The 21,123-nt window shown below is 43.8% G+C and overlaps 2 protein-coding genes across 2 annotated transcripts in view; one reads left to right on the top strand and one right to left on the bottom strand.

The window, feature by feature from the left end:
* Positions 1–12,646: 12,646 nt before the first annotated feature.
* On the bottom strand, positions 12,647–15,485 carry med4 (mediator complex subunit 4). The gene is made up of 7 exons (XM_030787139.1): positions 15,409–15,485; positions 14,814–14,880; positions 14,209–14,379; positions 13,878–13,935; positions 13,506–13,592; positions 13,123–13,254; positions 12,647–12,838 (listed from the first exon to the last, which is right to left on the bottom strand). Exons 1-7 carry the CDS (start codon positions 15,477–15,479, stop codon positions 12,666–12,668), a joined length of 759 nt encoding a protein of 252 aa, XP_030642999.1. The 5' UTR covers positions 15,480–15,485; the 3' UTR covers positions 12,647–12,665.
* Positions 15,486–16,051: 566 nt separating this feature from the next.
* itm2bb (integral membrane protein 2Bb) overlaps positions 16,052–21,123 on the top strand; it is a 7,531-nt gene continuing 2,459 nt past the window's right edge. The window contains exon 1 of the mRNA XM_030785883.1: positions 16,052–16,265. Coding sequence (XP_030641743.1) covers positions 16,185–16,265 — 81 coding nt within the window. The 5' untranslated portion in view covers positions 16,052–16,184. The remainder of the gene's footprint in view (positions 16,266–21,123) is intronic.

Genomic DNA, 21,123 nt, shown 5'->3' with positions numbered 1-21,123 from the left:
ACAGCAAGAAAGAATGCTGGGAAGACACCAAGCCCAGCTGAATTCCCTAAGCAAGACCCTGGATTCGCTTGCTGCCAACATCGCAGAATTAACAGTCCATATCCAGTCTCTCCGGCCTTCCCAGAGTGGCCCACACGTCCCAACCACAAGTTCTTCGGATACCCTGACCTCCCCATCTTTGCCCTCTCCACATGTCCACGAGCCCCGCCTGCCTCCTCCTGAAAAATATGCGGGTGAGCCTGGCACTTGCCGTTCTTTTTTGTCTCAGTGTTCACTTATTTTTGAGCTGCAACCTTCTACATTTCCCACTGAACGAGCTAAAGTTGCTTACATTATCACTCAGCTGTCTGGTCGGGCGAGGCAGTGGGGAACAGCCGTCTGGGAGGTCAAATCACCTTTCTGTAATAATTTTCTGTCTTTTTCTGAGGAGATGACAAGAGTATTTGACCGCTCAAAACATGGGCGTGAGGCTGCCCGTGAACTGCTACACATGCGCCAGGGGCGCCGATCTGTGTCCGATTACGCCATTGACTTTCAGACTCTGGCCACCTCCAGTGGTTGGAATCCAGATGCGCTTTATGACGCCTTCCTGAACGGCCTCTCTGAAGACATCAAGGATGAACTAATCACCCAGGACCTGCCCGACACCTGTGAGGCCTTGGTAGGCCTGGCCATCCGAATTGATTCACGGCTACAGCAGCGCCACCAAGGTAGAGTTCCTGGGGGTTTTCTGAGGGCATCCACCAAAGTTCCAGCCAATCAACCGCCATTCCCATGTCTTTCATCCCCATCCCATTTCCACACTTCTGAGCCTGAACCCATGCAAATCGACCGTGCCCGCCTGACCCCAGTGGAGAGACAGAGAAGAATGGCTACCCGTTCCTGCCTGTATTGTGGTCAGCCGGGTCACTTCATTGCCACCTGCCCAGTAAAAAGCCGACGCTCTCCAGTAGGAGGAGGAGTACCGATGGGCGTGACTCCTGTCAAACTCTCCTCGATGCAACGCACACTTCTTCCTGCCACTCTTGAATGGGGGGACCAACGGCTCGAAAGTTTGGCATTGGTTGATTCCGGGGCTGAGGAGAACTTCATCGACTCCTGCCTGGCCGCTCAGTGGGGGTTGCCCACTTCTACGCTTGAGGTGCCAATGGTGGCCCATGCGTTGAATGGACAGAGATTGGCAAACGTAACCCATGTCAGCACTCCGGTGAGTCTCAGTCTTTCTGGCAATCATCATGAACAGTTAATCTTACATGTCATTGACTCCCCTCAAGCTCCCATTGTCCTCGGTCACCCCTGGTTAGCCAAACATAACCCACACATAAACTGGAGCAGCAATAAAATTGTGGGCTGGAGTTCATTCTGCCTCTCTCACTGCCTCCGTCATGCTCAGACTCCTCTGTTTTCAGAACCTGAATCTCCTGAAGAGTTTCCAGATCTTTCAGCCGTTCCTTCCGAGTACATGGACCTGAAGGCCGTGTTCAGCAAGTCCAGGGCCACATCCTTACCCCTACATCGCCCTTATGACTGTGCCATAGATCTCCTGCCTGGCACGTCTCCTCCCAGGGGGCGCCTCTACTCTCTGTCCCAACCTGAAACGGAGGCTATGAATAAGTACATTCAAGAGTCCCTGACTGCAGGTATTATCCGTCCTTCCTCTTCACCCGCAGGCGCAGGGTTCTTCTTCGTTGAGAAGAAGGACGGATCCCTCCGTCCTTGCATCGACTACCGGGGCCTCAACGATATAACCATTAAGAACCGTTACCCTCTTCCTCTCATGACCTCAGCCTTTGAACTGCTACAGGGGGCATCAGTCTTCACCAAGCTGGATCTCCGCAATGCTTACCACCTGGTCCGAATCCGTGAGGGGGATGAATGGAAAACAGCCTTCAATACCACTTCTGGCCATTATGAGTACCTAGTCATGCCTTTTGGATTAACCAATGCACCTGCTGTGTTTCAGGCCCTGGTCAATGATGTTCTCAGGGATATGCTTAACCACTTTGTCTTTGTCTATCTGGACGACATTCTGATTTTCTCCAAGTCCCTTACTGATCATATTTCTCATGTCCGCAGGGTCCTCCAGCGACTGCTGGAGAACCAGCTCTTTGTTAAAGCAGAAAAATGTGAGTTTCATCGGGATACAGTTTCTTTCCTCGGGTATGTAATCTCAGCTGGTAGTGTTCAGATGGATCAGCAAAAGATCAAGGCAGTGTTAGGTTGGCCTACACCGACTAACCGTCGGGAGCTTCAGCGTTTTCTGGGTTTTGCTAATTTTTACCGCCGGTTCATTCGTAATTATAGCACATTAGCTGCCCCCCTCACTTCCCTAACCTCTACAGTTGTCAAATTTTTCTGGTCCCCTGCAGCAGAAACAGCCTTCCGTGACCTGAAGCAACGTTTTACCTCGGCCCCCATCCTGATCCAGCCTGACCCTGATCTTCAGTTCATTGTGGAGGTGGATGCTTCGGATGTTGGCGTCGGAGCAGTCCTCTCTCAACGCTCCCCTAAGGACCATAAAATCCATCCTTGTGCCTTCTACTCTCACCGCCTCACTCCCACGGAGCAGCATTATGACATCGGCAACAGGGAGTTGCTGGCGGTTAAATTGGCACTGGAGGAATGGAGGCATTGGTTGGAGGGGTCCCGTGTGCCGTTCTTGGTCTGGACTGATCACAAGAACCTGGAATACATCCGCACCGCCAAAAGACTAAACTCCCGTCAGGCTCGCTGGTCCTTGTTCTTCTCCAGATTTAACTTCACTCTGTCCTACCGTCCTGGTTCTAAGAATATAAAACCTGATGCACTTTCCCGAAGGTTCAGTTCTCCTGAGAGTCCCCAAGAACCAGATACCATTCTTCCATCTTCCTGTCTCGTGGCTGCTGCACAGTTGGACATAGAGTCCACCGTGCGCGCTGCCCAGTTGAACGAGGCAGGCCCCAGCCAGTGCCCCACTAACCGTGTTTATGTTCCCAGCTCTGTCCGTTCACAGGTCTTGCAGTGGGGTCATTCATCCCATCTGTCCTGCCATCCTGGAATCAGACGAACTAAGGCCTTCATTGGTCGGCGGTTCTGGTGGCCCTCCATGCATGATGACATCCATAACTTCGTTGCAGCCTGCTCGGTCTGTGCCCAGAACAAGACCTCCAACCAGCCCCCTGCTGGCCTGTTACAACCCCTGCCTGTTCCCAAGAGACCCTGGTCCCATATCTCGCTAGACTTTGTAACTGGTCTGCCTCCATCAGATGGTAACACCACTATCCTCACCGTTGTGGATCGCTTCTCCAAGTCAGTACATTTCATTCCTCTACCCAAACTTCCCTCTGCCAAAGAAACTGCTAGCCTCATGATACAGCATGTGTTCAGGTTGCATGGGCTACCCAGTGATGTGGTGTCAGACAGGGGTCCACAATTCACTTCCAATTTCTGGAACGCCTTTTGTAAACTTCTTGGTGCATCCGTCAGTTTGTCTTCAGGTTTTCATCCACAAACCAATGGCCAGACCGAGCGGGCTAACCAACAACTGGAGACGGTGTTGCGGTGCATGGCTTCCCAGAATCCTGCCTCCTGGAGCCAGCAGTTACCCTGGGCAGAGTACGCCATCAACTCCCACACATCCTCATCCTCTGGCCTGTCCCCATTCGAGTGCTCCCTTGGCTACCAACCTCCCCTATTCCCAGACCAGGAGGAGGAAGTTGGCGTGCCCTCTGCCGAGGCATTCATCCGCCGCTGCCGCCGGACATGGAGGTACGCACGCTCTGCCCTTCTTCGTGCCGTGGCTAGGATGAAGCATCATGCTGACAGGCATCGCTCCAAGGCTCCACGGTATCACCGGGGACAGCGTGTGTGGCTGTCCACCCGAGATCTTCCCCTCAGAGTAGATTCCCGCAAACTGGCTCCTCGGTTCATCGGACCCTTCCCCATCGTTAGAGTCATCAGCCCCACAGCAGTCCGGCTCAAGCTTCCTACTACTCTTCGACGCATTCATCCCACCTTTCATGTTTCCCGGATCAAGCCATATGTTCGTAGTACCCTGTGTCCTGCCCCCAAACCCCCTCCACCCCCCCGGCTCATTGATGGGTCAGAGGCGTACACAGTGCGCCAGCTGCTGGATGTCCGTCGCCGAGGTCGTGGGCTCCAGTACCTCGTAGACTGGGAAGGCTACGGTCCTGAGGAGAGGTGCTGGGTCCCAGCCCGGCACATTTTGGATCCCACGCTCATCAGAGACTTCCGCCGCCGACATCCAACTCCTTCTGCTACGACGCCTGGAGGCGTCCGTTAAGGGGGGGGTACTGTCAGTACTCCTGTCAGGACTTTGTCTTTTGGCCGCCCTACTGGCCATTCTGGGTATTGTGTTGCCATGTGCCTTTGTTTGTGTATTGCCATGTGCTTCTGTTTGTTCCTGTGTTCTCCTGTCCCCGCCCCTCACCTGATCTCTATTATTGCCTCATTTGCTTCCACCAATCACCTGTCCTTGAAGTCAATGGTTCTGTGTATTTAAGTCTGTGCTGGTATCTGTTCTCTGTCAGATTGTGACCGTTTTCTGTCTGTTCCTGCCTGTGTGAGTTCTGCCCCCTGTGATTTGTAAGTTTTACTGTGTTTACCTGGACCTGTTTCTGCTCGACGTTTCGGATTTGGTTGCCCTGTGGATCTCTGGCTTTGACCCTGTTTGTACTCTGTTTTTGACCAATCTTTTGCCTTACGTCTTGGAATTGTTTGCTCTCTGCACATCTGGATCTGACCTTGGACTGGACACTGTTTCTGAGATTGATTTTTGTTTTTTGAATAAATCTTATTTTACCCAGTGGGTCTGCGATTGGGTCTTGGTCCGTCAAACCCTCACACCAAGGTTCGGTATGTATCACGATTTCTGGGCTACGGTAACGGTACGGTTTCAGTATCTTCATATTTAAGAAAAAAATAAAAACACCTCAACCTTTAAACCATGAACTCTGTATTTTGCCTTCAGACAAATAAAACTTTCCATTCAGAAAAATGGAAGCATGACTGACTGGGCTGACAGTGGCAAGTGGAAAAAAATTCTGAGATCTCGAGAATAAGGTCATAATATTGTGAGAGTAATGAGAGTAATATTGTGAGAGTAATGTTACTATTACGAGAATAAAGTCGTAATTTTACAAGAAAAAGCCATAATATTATGAATATAAAGTCATAATTTTAGCCTATGTGTTATTTTAGAGGGGAAATATCAGAAGAGCAGTTATACTGTAGTATAGGTTTCACAAATAACGACGCCTGAGATAAACAGCAGTTTTTAGAAGCAGGCTCAGACTGCCATCGACTGTCTTCCCACCTGATTTGTTGGTTGCTGGTAATATATTTTCTTAAAAGTTATGGGGGTTTTTCCCTAGAAATGTAACGATTTTATTCTCATAATATTATGATTTTTTTTCTCTTAATATTACGACTTTATTCTTGTAATATTATGACTTTTTAAAAAATATTATACTTTACTCTCATTAAATTATGACTTTATTCTCGTAATATTATGACTTTTTTTCAATTACGACTTTACTCTCGTAATATTACAACCTTATTTTCGAAATCTCCGAATTTCGTTTCCCTCAATGTGGCCCTAAGACTCCGTCGTAGATTTGAAAGGCACCGATGTCTCTTCAAATTTGCTTCTCTGTCTCGCCAGTCATTATCATGTTGGACCTTGGAGAACATTTGTTTCTAGTTTCCTCTCTCTTCTCCAGCTCATATCTGCATACAGAGCGCTGACAGGCTGCAGGGAAATTCTGATAGGCTCTAGAGATGTTCTGTGGATTTGAAGGTAAAGCATTAGTGTAGTCTGCAGTGCAATAAGCAGATTTTGGAAATTATAGGAAAATGACAGGCATATCGCAATACCGCGGTTCACGTGTGCATATTAAACAGTGGGGGGCATACCAAATGGTTCGATAACATACCGTGTACCGTTGCATCCCTACTTAATACTGACTATTGTTCTTTATGTTTTTACTGTACGTTTTTACAAAGTTTTAAATAAGCATTAGCTTGTGTATTAATTTCATTACACTCTGGTGACTTTCCGCAGAACAAAACGATCACTGAAAGAGCATACTACATTTCCCAATGTCTTCCCAATGATCGGAGTGGCTCTCTCTGTTTTAGGGTCTACTCCCAGGATTCATTTTGGCACGACCCTAACCATGGCTGTGAAAGGAAGAGCTCTTAGGGTCTGAGTGCAGAGCTTGGAGAAAATAGCAGTAGGCCCTGTGTTTCAGTTTAAACACTCATTTTGAGAATATTTATGGAGAATGATATTTGGACCAGTTGACAGCCAAGTAAAGATCCAGGTGATTCCATTAACATACTGGCGCAGATGCTTATAGTTCCCTTACCCTTAGATTGCATGAAAGCCTAGACTACTGACGACAAAATGTGGAGAAAATGACCATACTGGATGTTCTAAACAAAACTTAAAATTTCTGCGAATCATTTACCAGAAGAGTCTTGTCAGTTAGCTCTGTGAGTAACACAGCCCTGTGTTTGCAGTCGCGCGAAAGCTGGATTCGGCTAACGGTTATTCCTTGTGATTCTGTCATTCTGAGAAAGCAAGACATAAAGATAATTTCCTGGACTTACAATACTTCGTTTGAACTGCCCACACTTGACAATTGTCTGTAAAATGTTTACTCTTGCTTTAACTACAGTTATAATAATCTGGTTATAATGTTTGTTCCGCAACATCATTCTGAGATGGCTTTCTAGAGTTCACGTCAAAAACAGCCAAAACAGGGTTTTTTTAAAAATCTTATCAGTGGGTACATTCAGTAACGAACTAAATTATAGTCTTCAAAAAATGATTGCAGTGGATGACGCATCGTCTCTCACCAGTTCTCATCTCGTAAATTTTAGAGTAAAAAGAGAAGATAGTAGCAAGCGACTGCTCTTTGAGGGGTGCGTGTGACTCGTGACAGACTCTTACTAGGAACACTGACACAGAAGACCGGTTGCCTCACTCCGGGAAAACCGTGTCCAAATGCCACCTCACGCTGGCCTTGGCAGCGTCGACACCGACCGACCCTTCCCTGATGTTCCAAGCAACGTTCATTTCGTGAGATTTTTAGTCGTCAAGGGCGCAACGCGGTGGAAGAGATTACACAGCCCCCAGCAGGGCAGTAAGGATTGGAGATTTCATCCGTTCAGACAGCTTCTTTACAGATTCTCCACTGCTGACTGAACACCGCGATTTTAAGCTAATGAAGACAGTCACTTCAAAAAAAGCGTGCAGCAGCAGAGTCAAATGCGCGCATCGCTCGCGTACACCTACGCAAGCGTACACAGACCGTGCGCTCCCACTCACTCCTCTCGAGTGATGTATCAGTGATATGTTTTGACTGGAATATTCCATCATTTTTGATATGTGAAAACATCACCGTTCAGATTGGAATGCTGAGTTGGTGTGTAAAAGTAAAAGTGTAACATATGTTGTATATGTCTCTGTGGATCATGATAAATATGTTTTGAAGTCCGTGTCAGATCAAAGCTACGCAGAACTCATTTTAATACACTAATGCCAGACACACACACTCACTGACTGCAGCAAAAAAACCCAATACACTTCAAAGCCAGCCATGTGGCAGCCTGAAAGGCGCCCGACTGTTGAAAGCTGTTGTCTACGTTGAGATTTACACTGGGGAGAGGACACTTTTAATAGAACAGTTTCCATTTTGTTATACACAGATAAAGTTTTGTCTCTTACAGTGAGGAGAAATTGTTACAAAGCAAGGGCATGTGTGTGTTTGTGTGTGTGCATCTGTTTACATTCATGTCCATGCTTGTGTGTGTGTGTGTGTGTGTGTGTGTGTGTGCATGTGTCTGTGTCTGTGTTTTTGTGCTACTGAAGCAGAGGGTGAGAGTAAATGGGTGATCATTTGTGATTCTCTTTAACAGTTTAGTGCAGGCCAGAAGACAGCTTGACCCTTGTGCTAGCATGAAAATGCTAACAGGTGAAGACAAGGACAGTGGGAAGGTAATGCTGGATGGTCTGAAACATGACAGGTTAAAAACTCACACTGATGAACAAACTCCCCCCCCCCCCCCTTTCTCTCTGTCTCTCTGTGAGAGAGTGTGTGTGTGAGAGAGAGAGAGAGAGAGAGATTATAATGAAGGAGAGTTTTATTTCTCATGTGTTTCTCCTCACTGATATTACAAAGGGAGCTGGTTGATTTGAGTTGGTTGAGAGGAGTCTTACAGAGCCTACAGGAGAGAAGGAGAAAGACTAAATACAGTTCTGAAAGCATTTCTCATCCAGTTAACATGCACGGAGGACAGCAATTAGCACAGTTCATTTCTCCAGTACTTCAAATACACATGAAACCACATTGCACATTTTCTATGACAATTAATTTTTGAAGGAGACTCCAAAAAATCTCCTTTAAGATTAATTACAGGGCTGAAAGAGCATATGGGCTCTGTGACCCGCGTGTCATCATCAGTCAGTCAGTTCTTTTGTCTAACACACCCTGCTGATTCCTGTTTCCTCCTTCAGAGAGAAAGTATAGATTCTCTTTCACGTGATTTTTATTCCAGTTTTGGTCTCTCCCAGGCCATCAGTCAGCTCATTATAGTGCCTGTGCTAATGAACGCTGTAAGTAAACCGCTTTTTGGGAGTAGATTTCCCTGAAACTGAAATGATAATGTAAATCATCGTGAATGGAGGAAGACGCTGATTTGCATGAAGCATTTGTATTGTTTTACATGTCGTTTGTAATATCACTACATTCAATAAATAAATAAACATCTTATGATGATGTAAACAAAAAAAAAAAATTTTCAATAGAGTTCTGTGCATTCCGTGTCTTTCTTACTATTGTGTATTTGCGAAAGTGCTACGCTGATGACAGCCATGATTACACATTTCATGTGGTGGCTGTCATTTTTAAAACGAACACATTTGTGGATCTCAGCAGAACTCTTGAAAACTGATGTTCGACGTAACAGAACCATTAGTTTGGTGTGAGAGAATTTCCCAGTATTCCTGATATTTCTCCATTACTTGATCAGGGAAAGAGCAGGCAGAGCAAAGGTAAAACGTAAGGTCTGAAGATGAATTCCAAATAAGGAAACTGTGAGAATTTTATATTGTGAATCGGAATGAACTTCAGTTCCAGTTTTACAGCAGTTAATCATAAAGTAATTATTCAGGTCATTTGACTTCATGACAGGTCGTCCAGTTGAAATCTGGTGTAGTGGTACTGAAGTACAGGTCGTCTGTGGGTTTCAGTTCACCAGGAATGAGAAATATTGACTGTAACATTTTTCCCTCATGTCTTCTCTACAGGTATATACCAAGATGATCTGACATACACATACACACACACACAGAGAGAGAGAGAGAGAGAGAGAGAGAGAGAGAGGTTTTGGGTAGATGGGACTGATGAAAAGTTTTGCCACATCACCTTTGGGAGATTGAGTAAGTGTAAATAGTCCATTTACACCTGAGCCTCTGGCCACACACACACACACACACACACACACACACACACACACACACATTTATGGAGCTCTAGTACAAACGTCACTAATGCATCCCTACTATTATCAGCCTTCCAAAACGAAAAAAACAAAAACAAAAACAAAACAAAGCAGCACAGAACAAAGAAACACTGTGTACCATGAACACAAAACAATGAGGTAAGTGTTGTTGGGGATTTTTTTTTCATTTTTTCCTGAACATTATCAAGGTATTAATGTCACCTGCTGGCAGGAATATGTTCGACTTGATGCACAATTAACATGACATGTTCATCACTTTTGGACAGAGCCAGAAATCCATCTCAATATATCACAGGCTTTTTTTAGTCTTTCTACAACAAATGATGTTTGGGGTTTTTTTCACAAACACACAGACACAGCCACACATATATACACAGAAACAAAGAATAAAACAGAGAATCAACTATAAAGAATACTCAAAGAATTAAGGTTCAAATATACATGCGTACAGGCGTGCGCACACACACACACACACACACAGACACAGAAAGGGTTTTAGAACATGTGGTCATTAAAGTGTTTGTCATTGATCTTAACATCTCAGATGTGTGGATTCAGTCGTGACTCAAGCACACTAATGAGTCACTCACTGCAGTACTCCGTGTTCCACAGACTGTCAATCACATATATATATGTGTGTGTGTGTGTGTGTGTGTGTGTGTGTGTGTGTGTGTGTGTGAGAGAGAGAGACAGAGAGAGAGAGACTTCATAAAGAAGCACTCTACTCTCTATTTACCCTGTACACACACACACACACACACAGATATATATATATATATGTGTGTGTGTGTGTGTGTGTGTGTGTGTGTGTGTGTGTGTGTGTAAGCGTGTGTGAAGTACTACCGATGAATATTGAATTCCACGTTCAAGAAACTAAGAATGACGAGGCTAGTCGTGACTGTGTAATCTAGAAAGCCCCTGTGGAGGTGGTGTGGGTGTGTGTGTGTGTGTATGTGTGAGATACCAGAGCTTTCTGTCAGAGAGAATTATAAACACTATAATAGAGTTAAATATTTTCTGTCTCTTCTGTGTTTTATCATCCATGTCTTTATTAAGAACTTTTTCTGTCTCTCTCTCTCTCTCTCTCTCTCTCGCTCTTTCTATCTCTCTCTCTCTCTCTGACAGTCCTCTTTTGTCCCTCACCCATCCCTCTCTCCTTCTGAATGAATGCCATGAAGTCTGGCACGGAAAACAAAGAGGAGAAGAAAACAAAGGAGTGCAGGAGAAAAGGACCTGGAGGAGGAAATTAACATCACTTACATGACAGGAAAGGACAACACACTACATGCCTGAGTGTGTGTGTGAGTGTGTGTGTGTGTGTGTGTGTGTGCGCGTATTTGTTGTTAAAAGCAAGTCTTTGTGTAGCTTGGTTGTCACTGTTTTTGACATTTTCAGACAGCTGCGGCTGTGAGCAGGAATATTGATAATAAGAAAACAGTTACTGAGAGGAGTCGATTAGACTGAGACTGTTAGACTACAGCTCTCCAGTGTATTCTGCTGCAGTCTCAAATGCACTGAAATGACCATGAAAAAAGGAGTAAATTACTCAAAAAAATGAAAACTTGTCCAATGTTTATCTCAAAATGGTTCTTCTATCCAGACACTATTCTGTCACTGAACTAATGATCTCTTTTAATAATGTGGATGTTTGTGTGTGTGTGTGTGTGTGTGTGTGTGAGAGAGAGATAGAAAGAGAGAGAGAGCGTAAGTTGATCTCCACACTGACATTGTCAGTCGTAGTGATGTTTTTGTTGTTGTTTTTTCATTCAACTCATAAATTCAACTTTACTCAGTAAGGCAAACAGATGGCATGACTGGATGGGAGTCCAATTCAGTATAGTATATGGTGGGTATCAATATAGGAACCGCTGAAGAGAGAGAGAAAGACAGAAAAGAAAGGGATTAAAAGAGGAAAAGAGAGATGGAGCATTCTGACTGTAAACACTCTCGCCGTCTCAGATCCCCATCTCCTATTTGTCACATACTGTCCTAATATAGTGCATGGTTCCTCACATAGCATCATATGAAGAAAATATATGTAAACATTACAGGCTAAGCTGGTGAAGTTCAACAGGTGACATTCACAAATGGTGACTCTGCTTCACCTGAGCTCTTCTCGCCATCTAGTGGTCAAAGTGAGGACATGCACGCACACTATGACGGCGCATTGGCTCTACCAACTTTTTATTAATAGCCGTTACTTTCTCCATTTCATTTAGAAACAATTTATTTTTCCTAACTCACGGACACAAATCCAGAGATAGCCAGGTAGAACAGGGATCTGAGTTGAGCTCCAAGGAATCAGTCTTTCTGCTAACGAAACAGTGCCGCGTTTTAGTTTCAGTTTCGGTTTCTCAAATTTTGAGAAGCGTCGGTTCAGATCTTGGTTCAAATCATGATCAAACAGATTTTCCCCATCTATATACAATTTTTTGACCTTAAAGAAATGACTCAAGACCAAAACACATTTACTCAAAAAAATTTGGTTTTTTTTATTTACAAGGTTTGAAACTCCTGTATATACAAACCTATGTACACAACAAACAGACGGGTTTGATCAGTCGTGAAACAATCACTTGGAACGTTTCCACAGTCCATTACACAAACCCAGGAAAACCAAAGATTTACAAAAAGAACAACAAGTACAATAAGATTTTAGGGAGATTTCCTGAAGTGTAAACCCCTGAGTAACAGGGGCATTTTTGGGGGGGGTTCCCCTGACGGGGTACAGAGTCCGGTCCAATCTGACCCCTCATAAGGTTAAATACGAAACATAACATGTTATGTGTTTGCTTATTTACAGACTGAGATCATTTGCTTTTTCCTTTTTAGACTTGACCGAAGCGGATGGTATTAGTTTAATGCTGAGGTTTTTAAGGTAACAGGAAACTGTAGGCGGTTTTGTGAAAACATTCCTCAAGAAAAGAATTTCACACTTTCTCATATCATTACTCACAAAGCCACACACACACACAGATCCCTGCGGCTGATGTAAAGCATGAAAACATTGCTTCTGAATACATGCGCGCGCGCACACACTCACACACACACACACACACACACACACACACACAAGGATTCTACAGACATAGGTTCCTCATCAACTGCTATAATTACATATACACACACACACACACTCAGTCTGAGTCACTGCTACTACTGGATGAGTCCGTGGACATGGCCTCCACGTCATCCTCGTTCTCTTTGTTATGGCCCGGAGGCTCCAACCCAAAGTCGTTGCCATGGTGAGGGGGCAGCATCCCCATGGAAACATCAGAAGACTGCCAGGGGTACTGAGGAGTAAGCACATCTGAAAACAGCGAGAGAGAGAGGGGAAGAGGGAGAGAGACAGAGAGAGAAGGGGGAGGGAGAGAAAGAAGGTGAGAGAATCACACACGTGGTTAAGTACAACAGGCTTTGCTCTGGCACAAAAATTGAGTAGATAAGAAATCAGAAAATCTCAATTTCATCAATGCCACACATTTCAGAACCGTTTGGCTTGACTTTGTCTCACAGGAAGTCACCTGTTTTTCACTCTGATTCTCTCTTGGTCTCCAACAGACAAGGATGTGATATCATAACCAAAGGGACTACCTGGTAATCTCCCAGCAGCCAGTGCGTCTCCAGGCAGGTGTCCATTAACGCCATTGGTGGACAGATTGCTCATGTGACCCAGCATTCCACTCCGCATCTCCACGTCAGTCGGGTAGGGTCTGCGTGGGTCGCCTGGATACACAACATGCACACACACACACATGCACACACACACACACACACACACACACACACACACACACAAACACACCAACACACAAACACAAACAGGTTTAGGAACATATAAATAATAAAGAAAAAATTCTCCACAATGCTTACACAGTAACATTTTGGTCCCCATATGCACTCTGATTTTCTGAAGCCATTGAAGAAACAGGATGGACGAGAGAGAGAGAGAGAGAGAGAGAAAACTAAAAGTATACCTTGCACCCAGTTGAGAGGGGCACACACGGCGTTACTGGCACTGATTCTGTGGGCGTATTTAATGATCTCCTCAGACGAGATACTTCCTGATGGAAAGGAAGAAACATCACAAGTTTTCCAGTGACTCTACTTCTGAATGCATGTCTCTGCAACGATTTGTTTGTTTAAGTACTGCAGAGCTGACAAAAAATCTTTACAGTTTAACCACACCAAATTGAGGACCACAGAAAAAAGACAAGATACAATAATTCTACTATTGGGTACATGTAATTTAGCATCTTATATGAGTGACTCCAAACAATAGTATGACAGTTTATGTCAACAATATTAACTGAATGTTCGATGAAAATTCCAGAGAATACAAACGTTACCTTTTCTGGCCTTATCAATGGACTTTAGCTTCTCCTTTGCTTGATAAACAGCTGTAGCCTATGGGAAGTAACGGGAGAACTGGGTGAGACTGCAGATCTCCATCTGGTTAGTGGTTGATGTGTGTCTGTAATATGGGAATTTCGTCTGGTCAGTGGTTATGGGAGGTGATTCTGTAATTCAGGGGCTTTCACCAATCAGTGGTTCATGTGAACCAGTGGTGCAGAGCTGTGAGTGGATCAATTGTTGAGGTACTCTCTATTGCAGAGTGATGATTGGTGGATAGTTGAGCTGAGCGCACGGGGTTGCATTCTAATTGGTCCAGACACTCACCAGGATGTGCTCCGCCTCTTTGAGCTGTTTCTGGAGCTGCTGGATGTCGCTGTCTCTCTTCTCCACCTCTTTTTCCAGTGTCTGCATCTCCTGGTGCACTCGGCCCTGCTCCACTGCCACCTGCATCAGCTCCTGAAACTCCTTATCCCTCTGTACCAGCAACTCCAGCACCTAAAGGGAGGGAGGGAGCAAGGGGGGGAGCAAGAGAGAGAAAGAGAGAGAGAGAGGGGAGAGAGAGGGAGCGAGGGGGGAGGGCATCGTTGCATTAAGAGATGCAGTTTTTCACTCAGTTAGGGAGATAAGCTTCATAACAGATGCTGTTAACTGACCATTTGTGTGTTTAACACTACTATGTTAAACTGTGAGAATTTCATATTATATACTGTATTCTGCTTATGCTGCCTTGAATTTCCTATGAGAGAGAAAGCTGTCTGTAACACTTTACAAGTTGGCTAACAGAGTGCTATTTTAAATTTACTGCATGTAGGTAACTCACATGACATCTTTCACACAAAAGATATTTATTGATTTGGCAATATCTTGATTATTCATTTAACAGAGTACAATTACACCCACACACATTCACTTACGCATATTGCACTCACCTGGGTATCTTCGCCTGGTTGGGGCAATTTTTGGCTCCGTGACAATGCGAGCATCTCTATTAACTCTCTGTAAAAGCACGAAACGAACCACAAAGGTAGCAGAGTAGCCAACGACTAAATTTGCACACATGTTGACATTAACCAACGGTTCTAGCTTGTTACATGCCGCCCAAAGAGAAAACAAAACGTCTCAAGAAGACTTGCAGGTATTAGCAGTTAGCAAATCTGTTACAGAATGAGTCAGTTTGGGTTCACTTCAAAGAGTGCTTGAACCGAAACTCTATGTCAGTTAATTGACATGGGGTAGCTGTTTATGACAGCGTAACGCGGCGACTCATTGAAACATTTTTTTCACGGACAAACCGCATGAAGTATGAAGCGAGAGCAAATGGAAAACCACTTTCATTCTTAACAGCAGCTAGCATTGCTAAACTACTCTAAACTCTCAACGAATGGGCTGTGCTAAGCAACCAGGAAAGACCGGTAAGCAGTCTATTCCAGACCTTTTCTATGCGCAAAAACACGAACTGAACAAAAAGTTAGAGTTAGAAATCAATGCCTTTGGTTGAGCCTGTATACACTGATAACAACTAACCTGGCTAAAACTTCGAGATCATCCAAAACGGATAACAGCCGCTCTTTAGTGGATTTGTCGGACGCCGCCATGGTTGTTTCTACAAAACTGCGCATGACAGGCAAATAGCTCAGCAAAGAAAGATAACCGACGCGACATCAATATTAGAGCGCCATCTTCTGCGTCGAAGGACGTTTTACAGGCTACTTTGAAAACGTCCAAGTTGATTCTTTACGTCAAATGAATAGACATAGATGAGATTCCTTTAATAGACAGATATAGATTAAATTCCTTTGACTGACATCATATTGTTCTAAATATCATGCATACGGTTTGAATCTACCTCCATATCCATACTACCTTTATAATATTTTACACAGGTGATAGAAAAAATAATATAGAATATCATCAGCAACAATATTAGATTTCAACGAAAAGTAGCCTATATAATTTGTCAACAGTTTAGAAGGCATTCGATCTTTAACAGTGGCATCAGATAATGAGTGAACTTTTTATTTCACTCATCGACAATTTTATGGTGGCACGTGCATAAGGAAGTATAATTGTGATTACAAGTCTGCCACCTGCTGGTTTGCCTGACGTGTTTCTGTCCCTTTTTTTTTTTTACTGTAACAATCTATTACGGTGTGTTATTGCCAGTGTTCACGCAGGCTGCGTCAGAGGTAACAAGAGTACGGTAATTCAACATTTTCTCTTGGGACTTCGCGCCGAGGCTGGTACCACGTTCTGTTGCCTTTGGTGAAATTCAGTCGTCTGAATTTTTGAATTTCTTCAATATGGTAAAAGTGAGTTTCAACACGGCTTTGGCCCAGAAAGACCCGAAAAAGGACGGCGAGACGCTCCTTTCAGATGTTAAGGTAAGTTTGTTACCTTGATAAAGATTGTGAGTTGAGGAGAGCCGTCTCACCTGAAAAGTGTGTATAGTGTGCGTGTACTGTTTCGTTGTGGCTAATAAAGACAAAGATATGAAATGCTTAACACGTTTCTCACTTGTTGTCCAGTGACGAATATACTGAAGTTCGCCACGACGGACTTTTTATTTTATACTTATATATTTTTTTCTGCTCTTTGTGGCGATCACAAGTTAACTTAACAAAGAAATATTTGACAGTTGGGAAGTACCGTGACTGCCCCCCCATTTTGTATGATTATCGAAATTGTTTTTCTTGTGAGCCGAGTAATCGAAAACACACTGAAAAGTGTTTCGAAGCACTTTCAATTTTGATCTGTTTTGTGACGACGGTACAAATATGGCTGACAGTTCAAACAAGTCGCACAAGTCGTAGAAACTCTATACCGCTCTCACCTGTTTTTTTTTTTTTTTTTCGTCTGATCTCAGAAAGCCTGCGAAGTCTGAATTTGAGGTCCGTTTTCTATACAATCATAAATTCTCTCTATTTACAAGCATCTTCGCGTTTTCACTTGATTTATTTTCCTTAGGTAACCTTTAAATTGAGCAATAATTGTTTATTCTAAAATAAATATCTACCACCGTGGTAATATTCTGAATGATTGAGATTTTTCAAATGTAAGTGTAGATCGGTGTTCTTGCTCATCGTGAATGGCGAATAACCATGACATTTTCATGTAATACGCAGGCCTTTAAAATGATCATATAAAATGGTCCAAAGGTCATCCACATACAAAATGATGTATTTACAACCATTTATCGATCATTATCTGGAACTATCTGGAGCTTAGGTGCTTTCCAGTCGCTCATTCAGTTGCTTTGCTTACATACACGGACACGCACTGAAATAAAATTAACGTCTATAACCCCCACCTTCGTCGCACAATTCCCTACTCTCTAGGCCTGCCATGTTTTTTTTAGAAACACTAATAAAGAAAGCAGAACAGAGAGAGAAAGGTGAACGAGTGCACAGGTCAGAAGGAGTGTTGTGAGCAGGTCCACACAGCAGTGTATTCTTACACATGAAGTGCTTTAGGGATTTTCCTGTCTCATAGTTGATTAACACACACACATATATACAGAAGCCTATATATATATATATATATATATATGTGTGTGTGTGTGTGTGTGTGTGTTTGTGTGTATACATATATATATGTGTGTGTGTGTGTGTGTGTAGTCTGTTCCTTGAAAACCCACCAAATAGGTAAAGTTTGATTAGCATCCACTTTGAGAAGACTGAAGATCACTGTTAAACAACTCACAAGATCCTGGCTCTAAAGGTGCGTGTGTTTGCTGTTTACAGCGCCTATAAAGTATCGCGGAGATGCGTCTTCCTCTGCAACAGTTCTCTTAAAGTCAAAACATACACGACCGGACAATGATATAGTTGGGTGGAGAACAGGAAGGATTTAAACACGCATGTCTGTTGCAGAAGAACAGCAGAGTGTATGTGAACTTGGTGTTTGACTGTCTGTAAAAAACAAGAAGGAATTAGCAGGATGCTGCGGTAAAATAAAACATTTGTGTTGTGTGTGTGTGTGTGTGTGTGTGTATGTGTATGTGTGTGTGTGTGTGCGTGTGAATGTGTGTGCGTGTATGTGTGCATGTGTGAATGTGTGCGTGTGAATGTATGCATGCGTGTGTATGCGTGCATGTGAATGTGTGTGTGTGAATGTGTGTGTGAATGTATGCGTGTGTGTGTATGTGTGCGTGTGAATGTGAATGTGTGCTCGTGTGTGTGTGTCGGTGTGTTGTATGGAAGTTGCATAAGAACCGTGACATTGGCACATTTTATTTAACTTTGAGGAGACTAGCTTCCCTAAGTAGTGGTGTAGTGTACTGTAGTTCTAATAGTTCTGTTATGAAGCAAGAGGAAGAAGTCTCACAGTTAATGTGGCAGGAGATCCCACAGCTAAACACATAGTCTCAATTCTTTTTTATTAGAGAGAAGTGAGAGAGAGGGGGGATGGGACACACTGCATGTGACGCTAAGGGGACATTTTGAAGAATCGGAGCTAATTATGATGTGTGTTTATGGGTGTGTGTGCATGGGTGTGTGTGTGTCGCTGTATGTTGAAGTTCACGAGCTGGCGTGAAGGACATACACAGTGTGTGTGTGGTATGGGACACTGCACACTAATTACTCAGCGATTCGCAGAGATCTTCCAGATACTGATAAGACTGAAACTGAGAGAGGGAGAAAAGGCCGGGGGGGGGGGGGGGGGGGGGGCAGAGAACAGAGTGAATACCAGGAATCAGGAAAAGAAGATACTTGTTTTTAGACAGAAGAAGAAGAAGAAGCTAGTTTTTGAGAACGTGCGATCACGAGTAAAGCGTGAGTGAAGCGTAGTTGTGAGCTGGAGAAAACGAGAGAGAGAGAGGAAGAGTTTGATTTAAGCGGCCTGAAGAGCAAAGAGCAAGCTAAACCTCCACTCCCTTCATTCAGACCAAATTCAGCCGCCTCCCTCAGCGTCCAGAGGACCGAGACACCTTCCAACACAATCCCAGTTTTCAGTAGGCTGCATACAGCTTACACCGACTCTTTCAGGTCTTTCTGACCACACAAAGCTTGGCAGGTACTGTCAGGATAGAAGAGAAAGCAAGCAGGAAAAGTAGGAGGATACAGACACACGAGTATGTGGATTAAATCGTTGTTTCTTCTGTAAGGCTGCGGACCTGCGTAGTTACGAGCTACCCGCTAATTACGCAAACAGGGTGTAATAACAAACTGTTTCATATGAGGAAACTCTGATAAAACTTCTGTCAGTATAAGAACAAACAAAAACAGAAAACAAATTGCTCGTTTACAAATTTCATTGTAGCCTTTCGGCGCAGCATTTGAATGCGTTGATTTTAGTCGACGTCACCTAAATGAACTTGTGAAGAAACATGACTGAAATGATGTGGGTGTAGCAGGACTTGAACTTTGGTATATTGGCTGCGAAACCATCTTTCCTTGGAAAGGCTCATGAGATAGGCCTACGTAGTTCACCTCATGGGTGATTACTGAAGGATGCAACACGTTCTGTGTTACCGTTTCAATCAGGAATATCTTAAAACTAAAACAACATACCATGATCTTGCCTTTTAACAATGGAAGTAGGAGCCAAATTCAAAATTCATGTCCCAGCGGAAAATTTGGAGCAGGACCTGGTGTCTGCCCAAAAGTACTGTAGCCCCCAAACCCGCTGGACGTACCAAACTATGTAGGCCTGTTTCGTTTTCGTAACCGTTGGTTATGAAATGCTAAACCTGTTGGGTCCTGCTTGGTGTTATCACATACAAGCGCGCACGCACACACACACACATACCGACAGAGAGAGAGAGAGAGAGAATGCTACACCCCTGTAGTCCTCCACATGAAAACAAGTCCTTCAGAACTATACGCAATTAAATGCGAAAGAGACGTCTTTGGTTTTCTGGTGCTTGAGTACATCATAGCACAGAGAAGTGGGTCATGATTCTTTCTCACCATCTAACCCTTCATCGCGACCAGACGCTCTTTCCACTTTCGTTTCCTGTGAGCTCGCTCTCCCACCCTCATAATAGTAAAGACAAGGTGAAGATTTTTGTTCAAGTCTTTGTGTTTTGTCTTGTTCAGCGTCATTAGTGTGTTGAAAGCTCAAATCGAAACTCAAATGCATACCTCTCACTGTTTAACAGATGGCTTTAGTTGTAAGCACATTAACAAGCAAAGCACCAGGTAGCGTTCGCTTCTCGTATGTTCAGTCGTGTTTTTAGGTGAGGGGGATTCCTTTTGACTTGAATAGTATTCACTTGAGGGTCATTAGACCGAATTAGGCCCTGGACGCCCCCTTCCTTCCTGTTGTGAGGTGTTGACCTTGATACTGTACATTTATATCCTTTTCCTCTGTGTGTTTGTTTGTGTGCGTGTGTGTGTGTACGTGCGTGTGTGTGCGTGCATGCGTGCGTGTGTGAGTGTGTTAAGCAAACACACACACAAATTCATTTCTTTTTTTCTTTTTTTTTTTGCTTTTGGTTTCCTTTGCTGAGTCATGTGGTTATCAAACTGTGCGTGTGGCGTTGGTCGACTCGGCGCTCTTCCGTCTTCAGTGGGGGGGGGGGGGGCCTGAGAGTTTCCTCTGTCAGTGCACCTCCCAGTGTCAGAAGACACATCACAGTTGTCTTACGCCAGTGCTGAGAGGGAGCTTTATTCGGAGAGGAGCATGGAAGACCACAGGTTCTACACACTTAAAGCCTGAACTTTACAGTCTGAAAAGAACATGTCATTACCGTTATATCTCTAACTTATGGATTATATCATTTTGAGTTGACGTTGTTATGGACATGTAAAGCCCTTTGAGACTATAAATAGTGATATTGAGCTCAAAATAAACTTGTATTATTATTATTATTATTATGACCATTATATTTACCATTAGTGGTAATAATTATAAGAATAAGAAGAAGAAGTCTGAGGTTGCCCTCGAGCATGTGAGAAAGAGAGAGAGGCAGGGGTGTGTGGGGTTCAGTGGTTGGCTGTTTTTAGGTTGTGCTCTCATTTGACATTGCCATTCACACCAAAATGTCCCGAGTAACACAAAATATTAAAATCTGTGTTTTACTTTTTATTAACGTGTTATTAAGAAATTCTGTTACTACAATTTTTTTTTTGACATGGAGTGATAACTATCTCTCTGCCTCTCACCCTCTCCCTCTCTATTTGCATGGGTGTGACTCACTGGGCTTTGTGCTGTTAGTCCTCCGCTCTGAGCAAAAGCCCTTGTTTTCTTTTCCCTGTGCTACACTCTGTCAGTTAGACTGGCTGAAAGGGTAAGGTA

Source organism: Chanos chanos, chromosome 10 (assembly GCF_902362185.1).
Source record: "Chanos chanos chromosome 10, fChaCha1.1, whole genome shotgun sequence".
Taxonomy (NCBI): domain Eukaryota; kingdom Metazoa; phylum Chordata; class Actinopteri; order Gonorynchiformes; family Chanidae; genus Chanos; species Chanos chanos.
This window is presented reverse-complemented; position numbering and strand designations above follow the sequence as displayed.

Bases quoted from the DNA above. Each gene is read 5' to 3' on its own strand.
- med4 (XM_030787139.1), bottom strand. From the start codon at position 15,479: ATGGCGGCGTCCGACAAATCCACTAAAGAGCGGCTGTTATCCGTTTTG. The intron at 13,593-13,877 runs GTAACGTTTGTA...CCTTTCCATCAG, and splicing joins CATTGATAAGGCCAGAAAAG to GAAGTATCTCGTCTGAGGAG. The intron at 13,255-13,505 runs GTATACTTTTAG...TTGTGTATCCAG, and splicing joins CCCTCTCAACTGGGTGCAAG to GCGACCCACGCAGACCCTAC.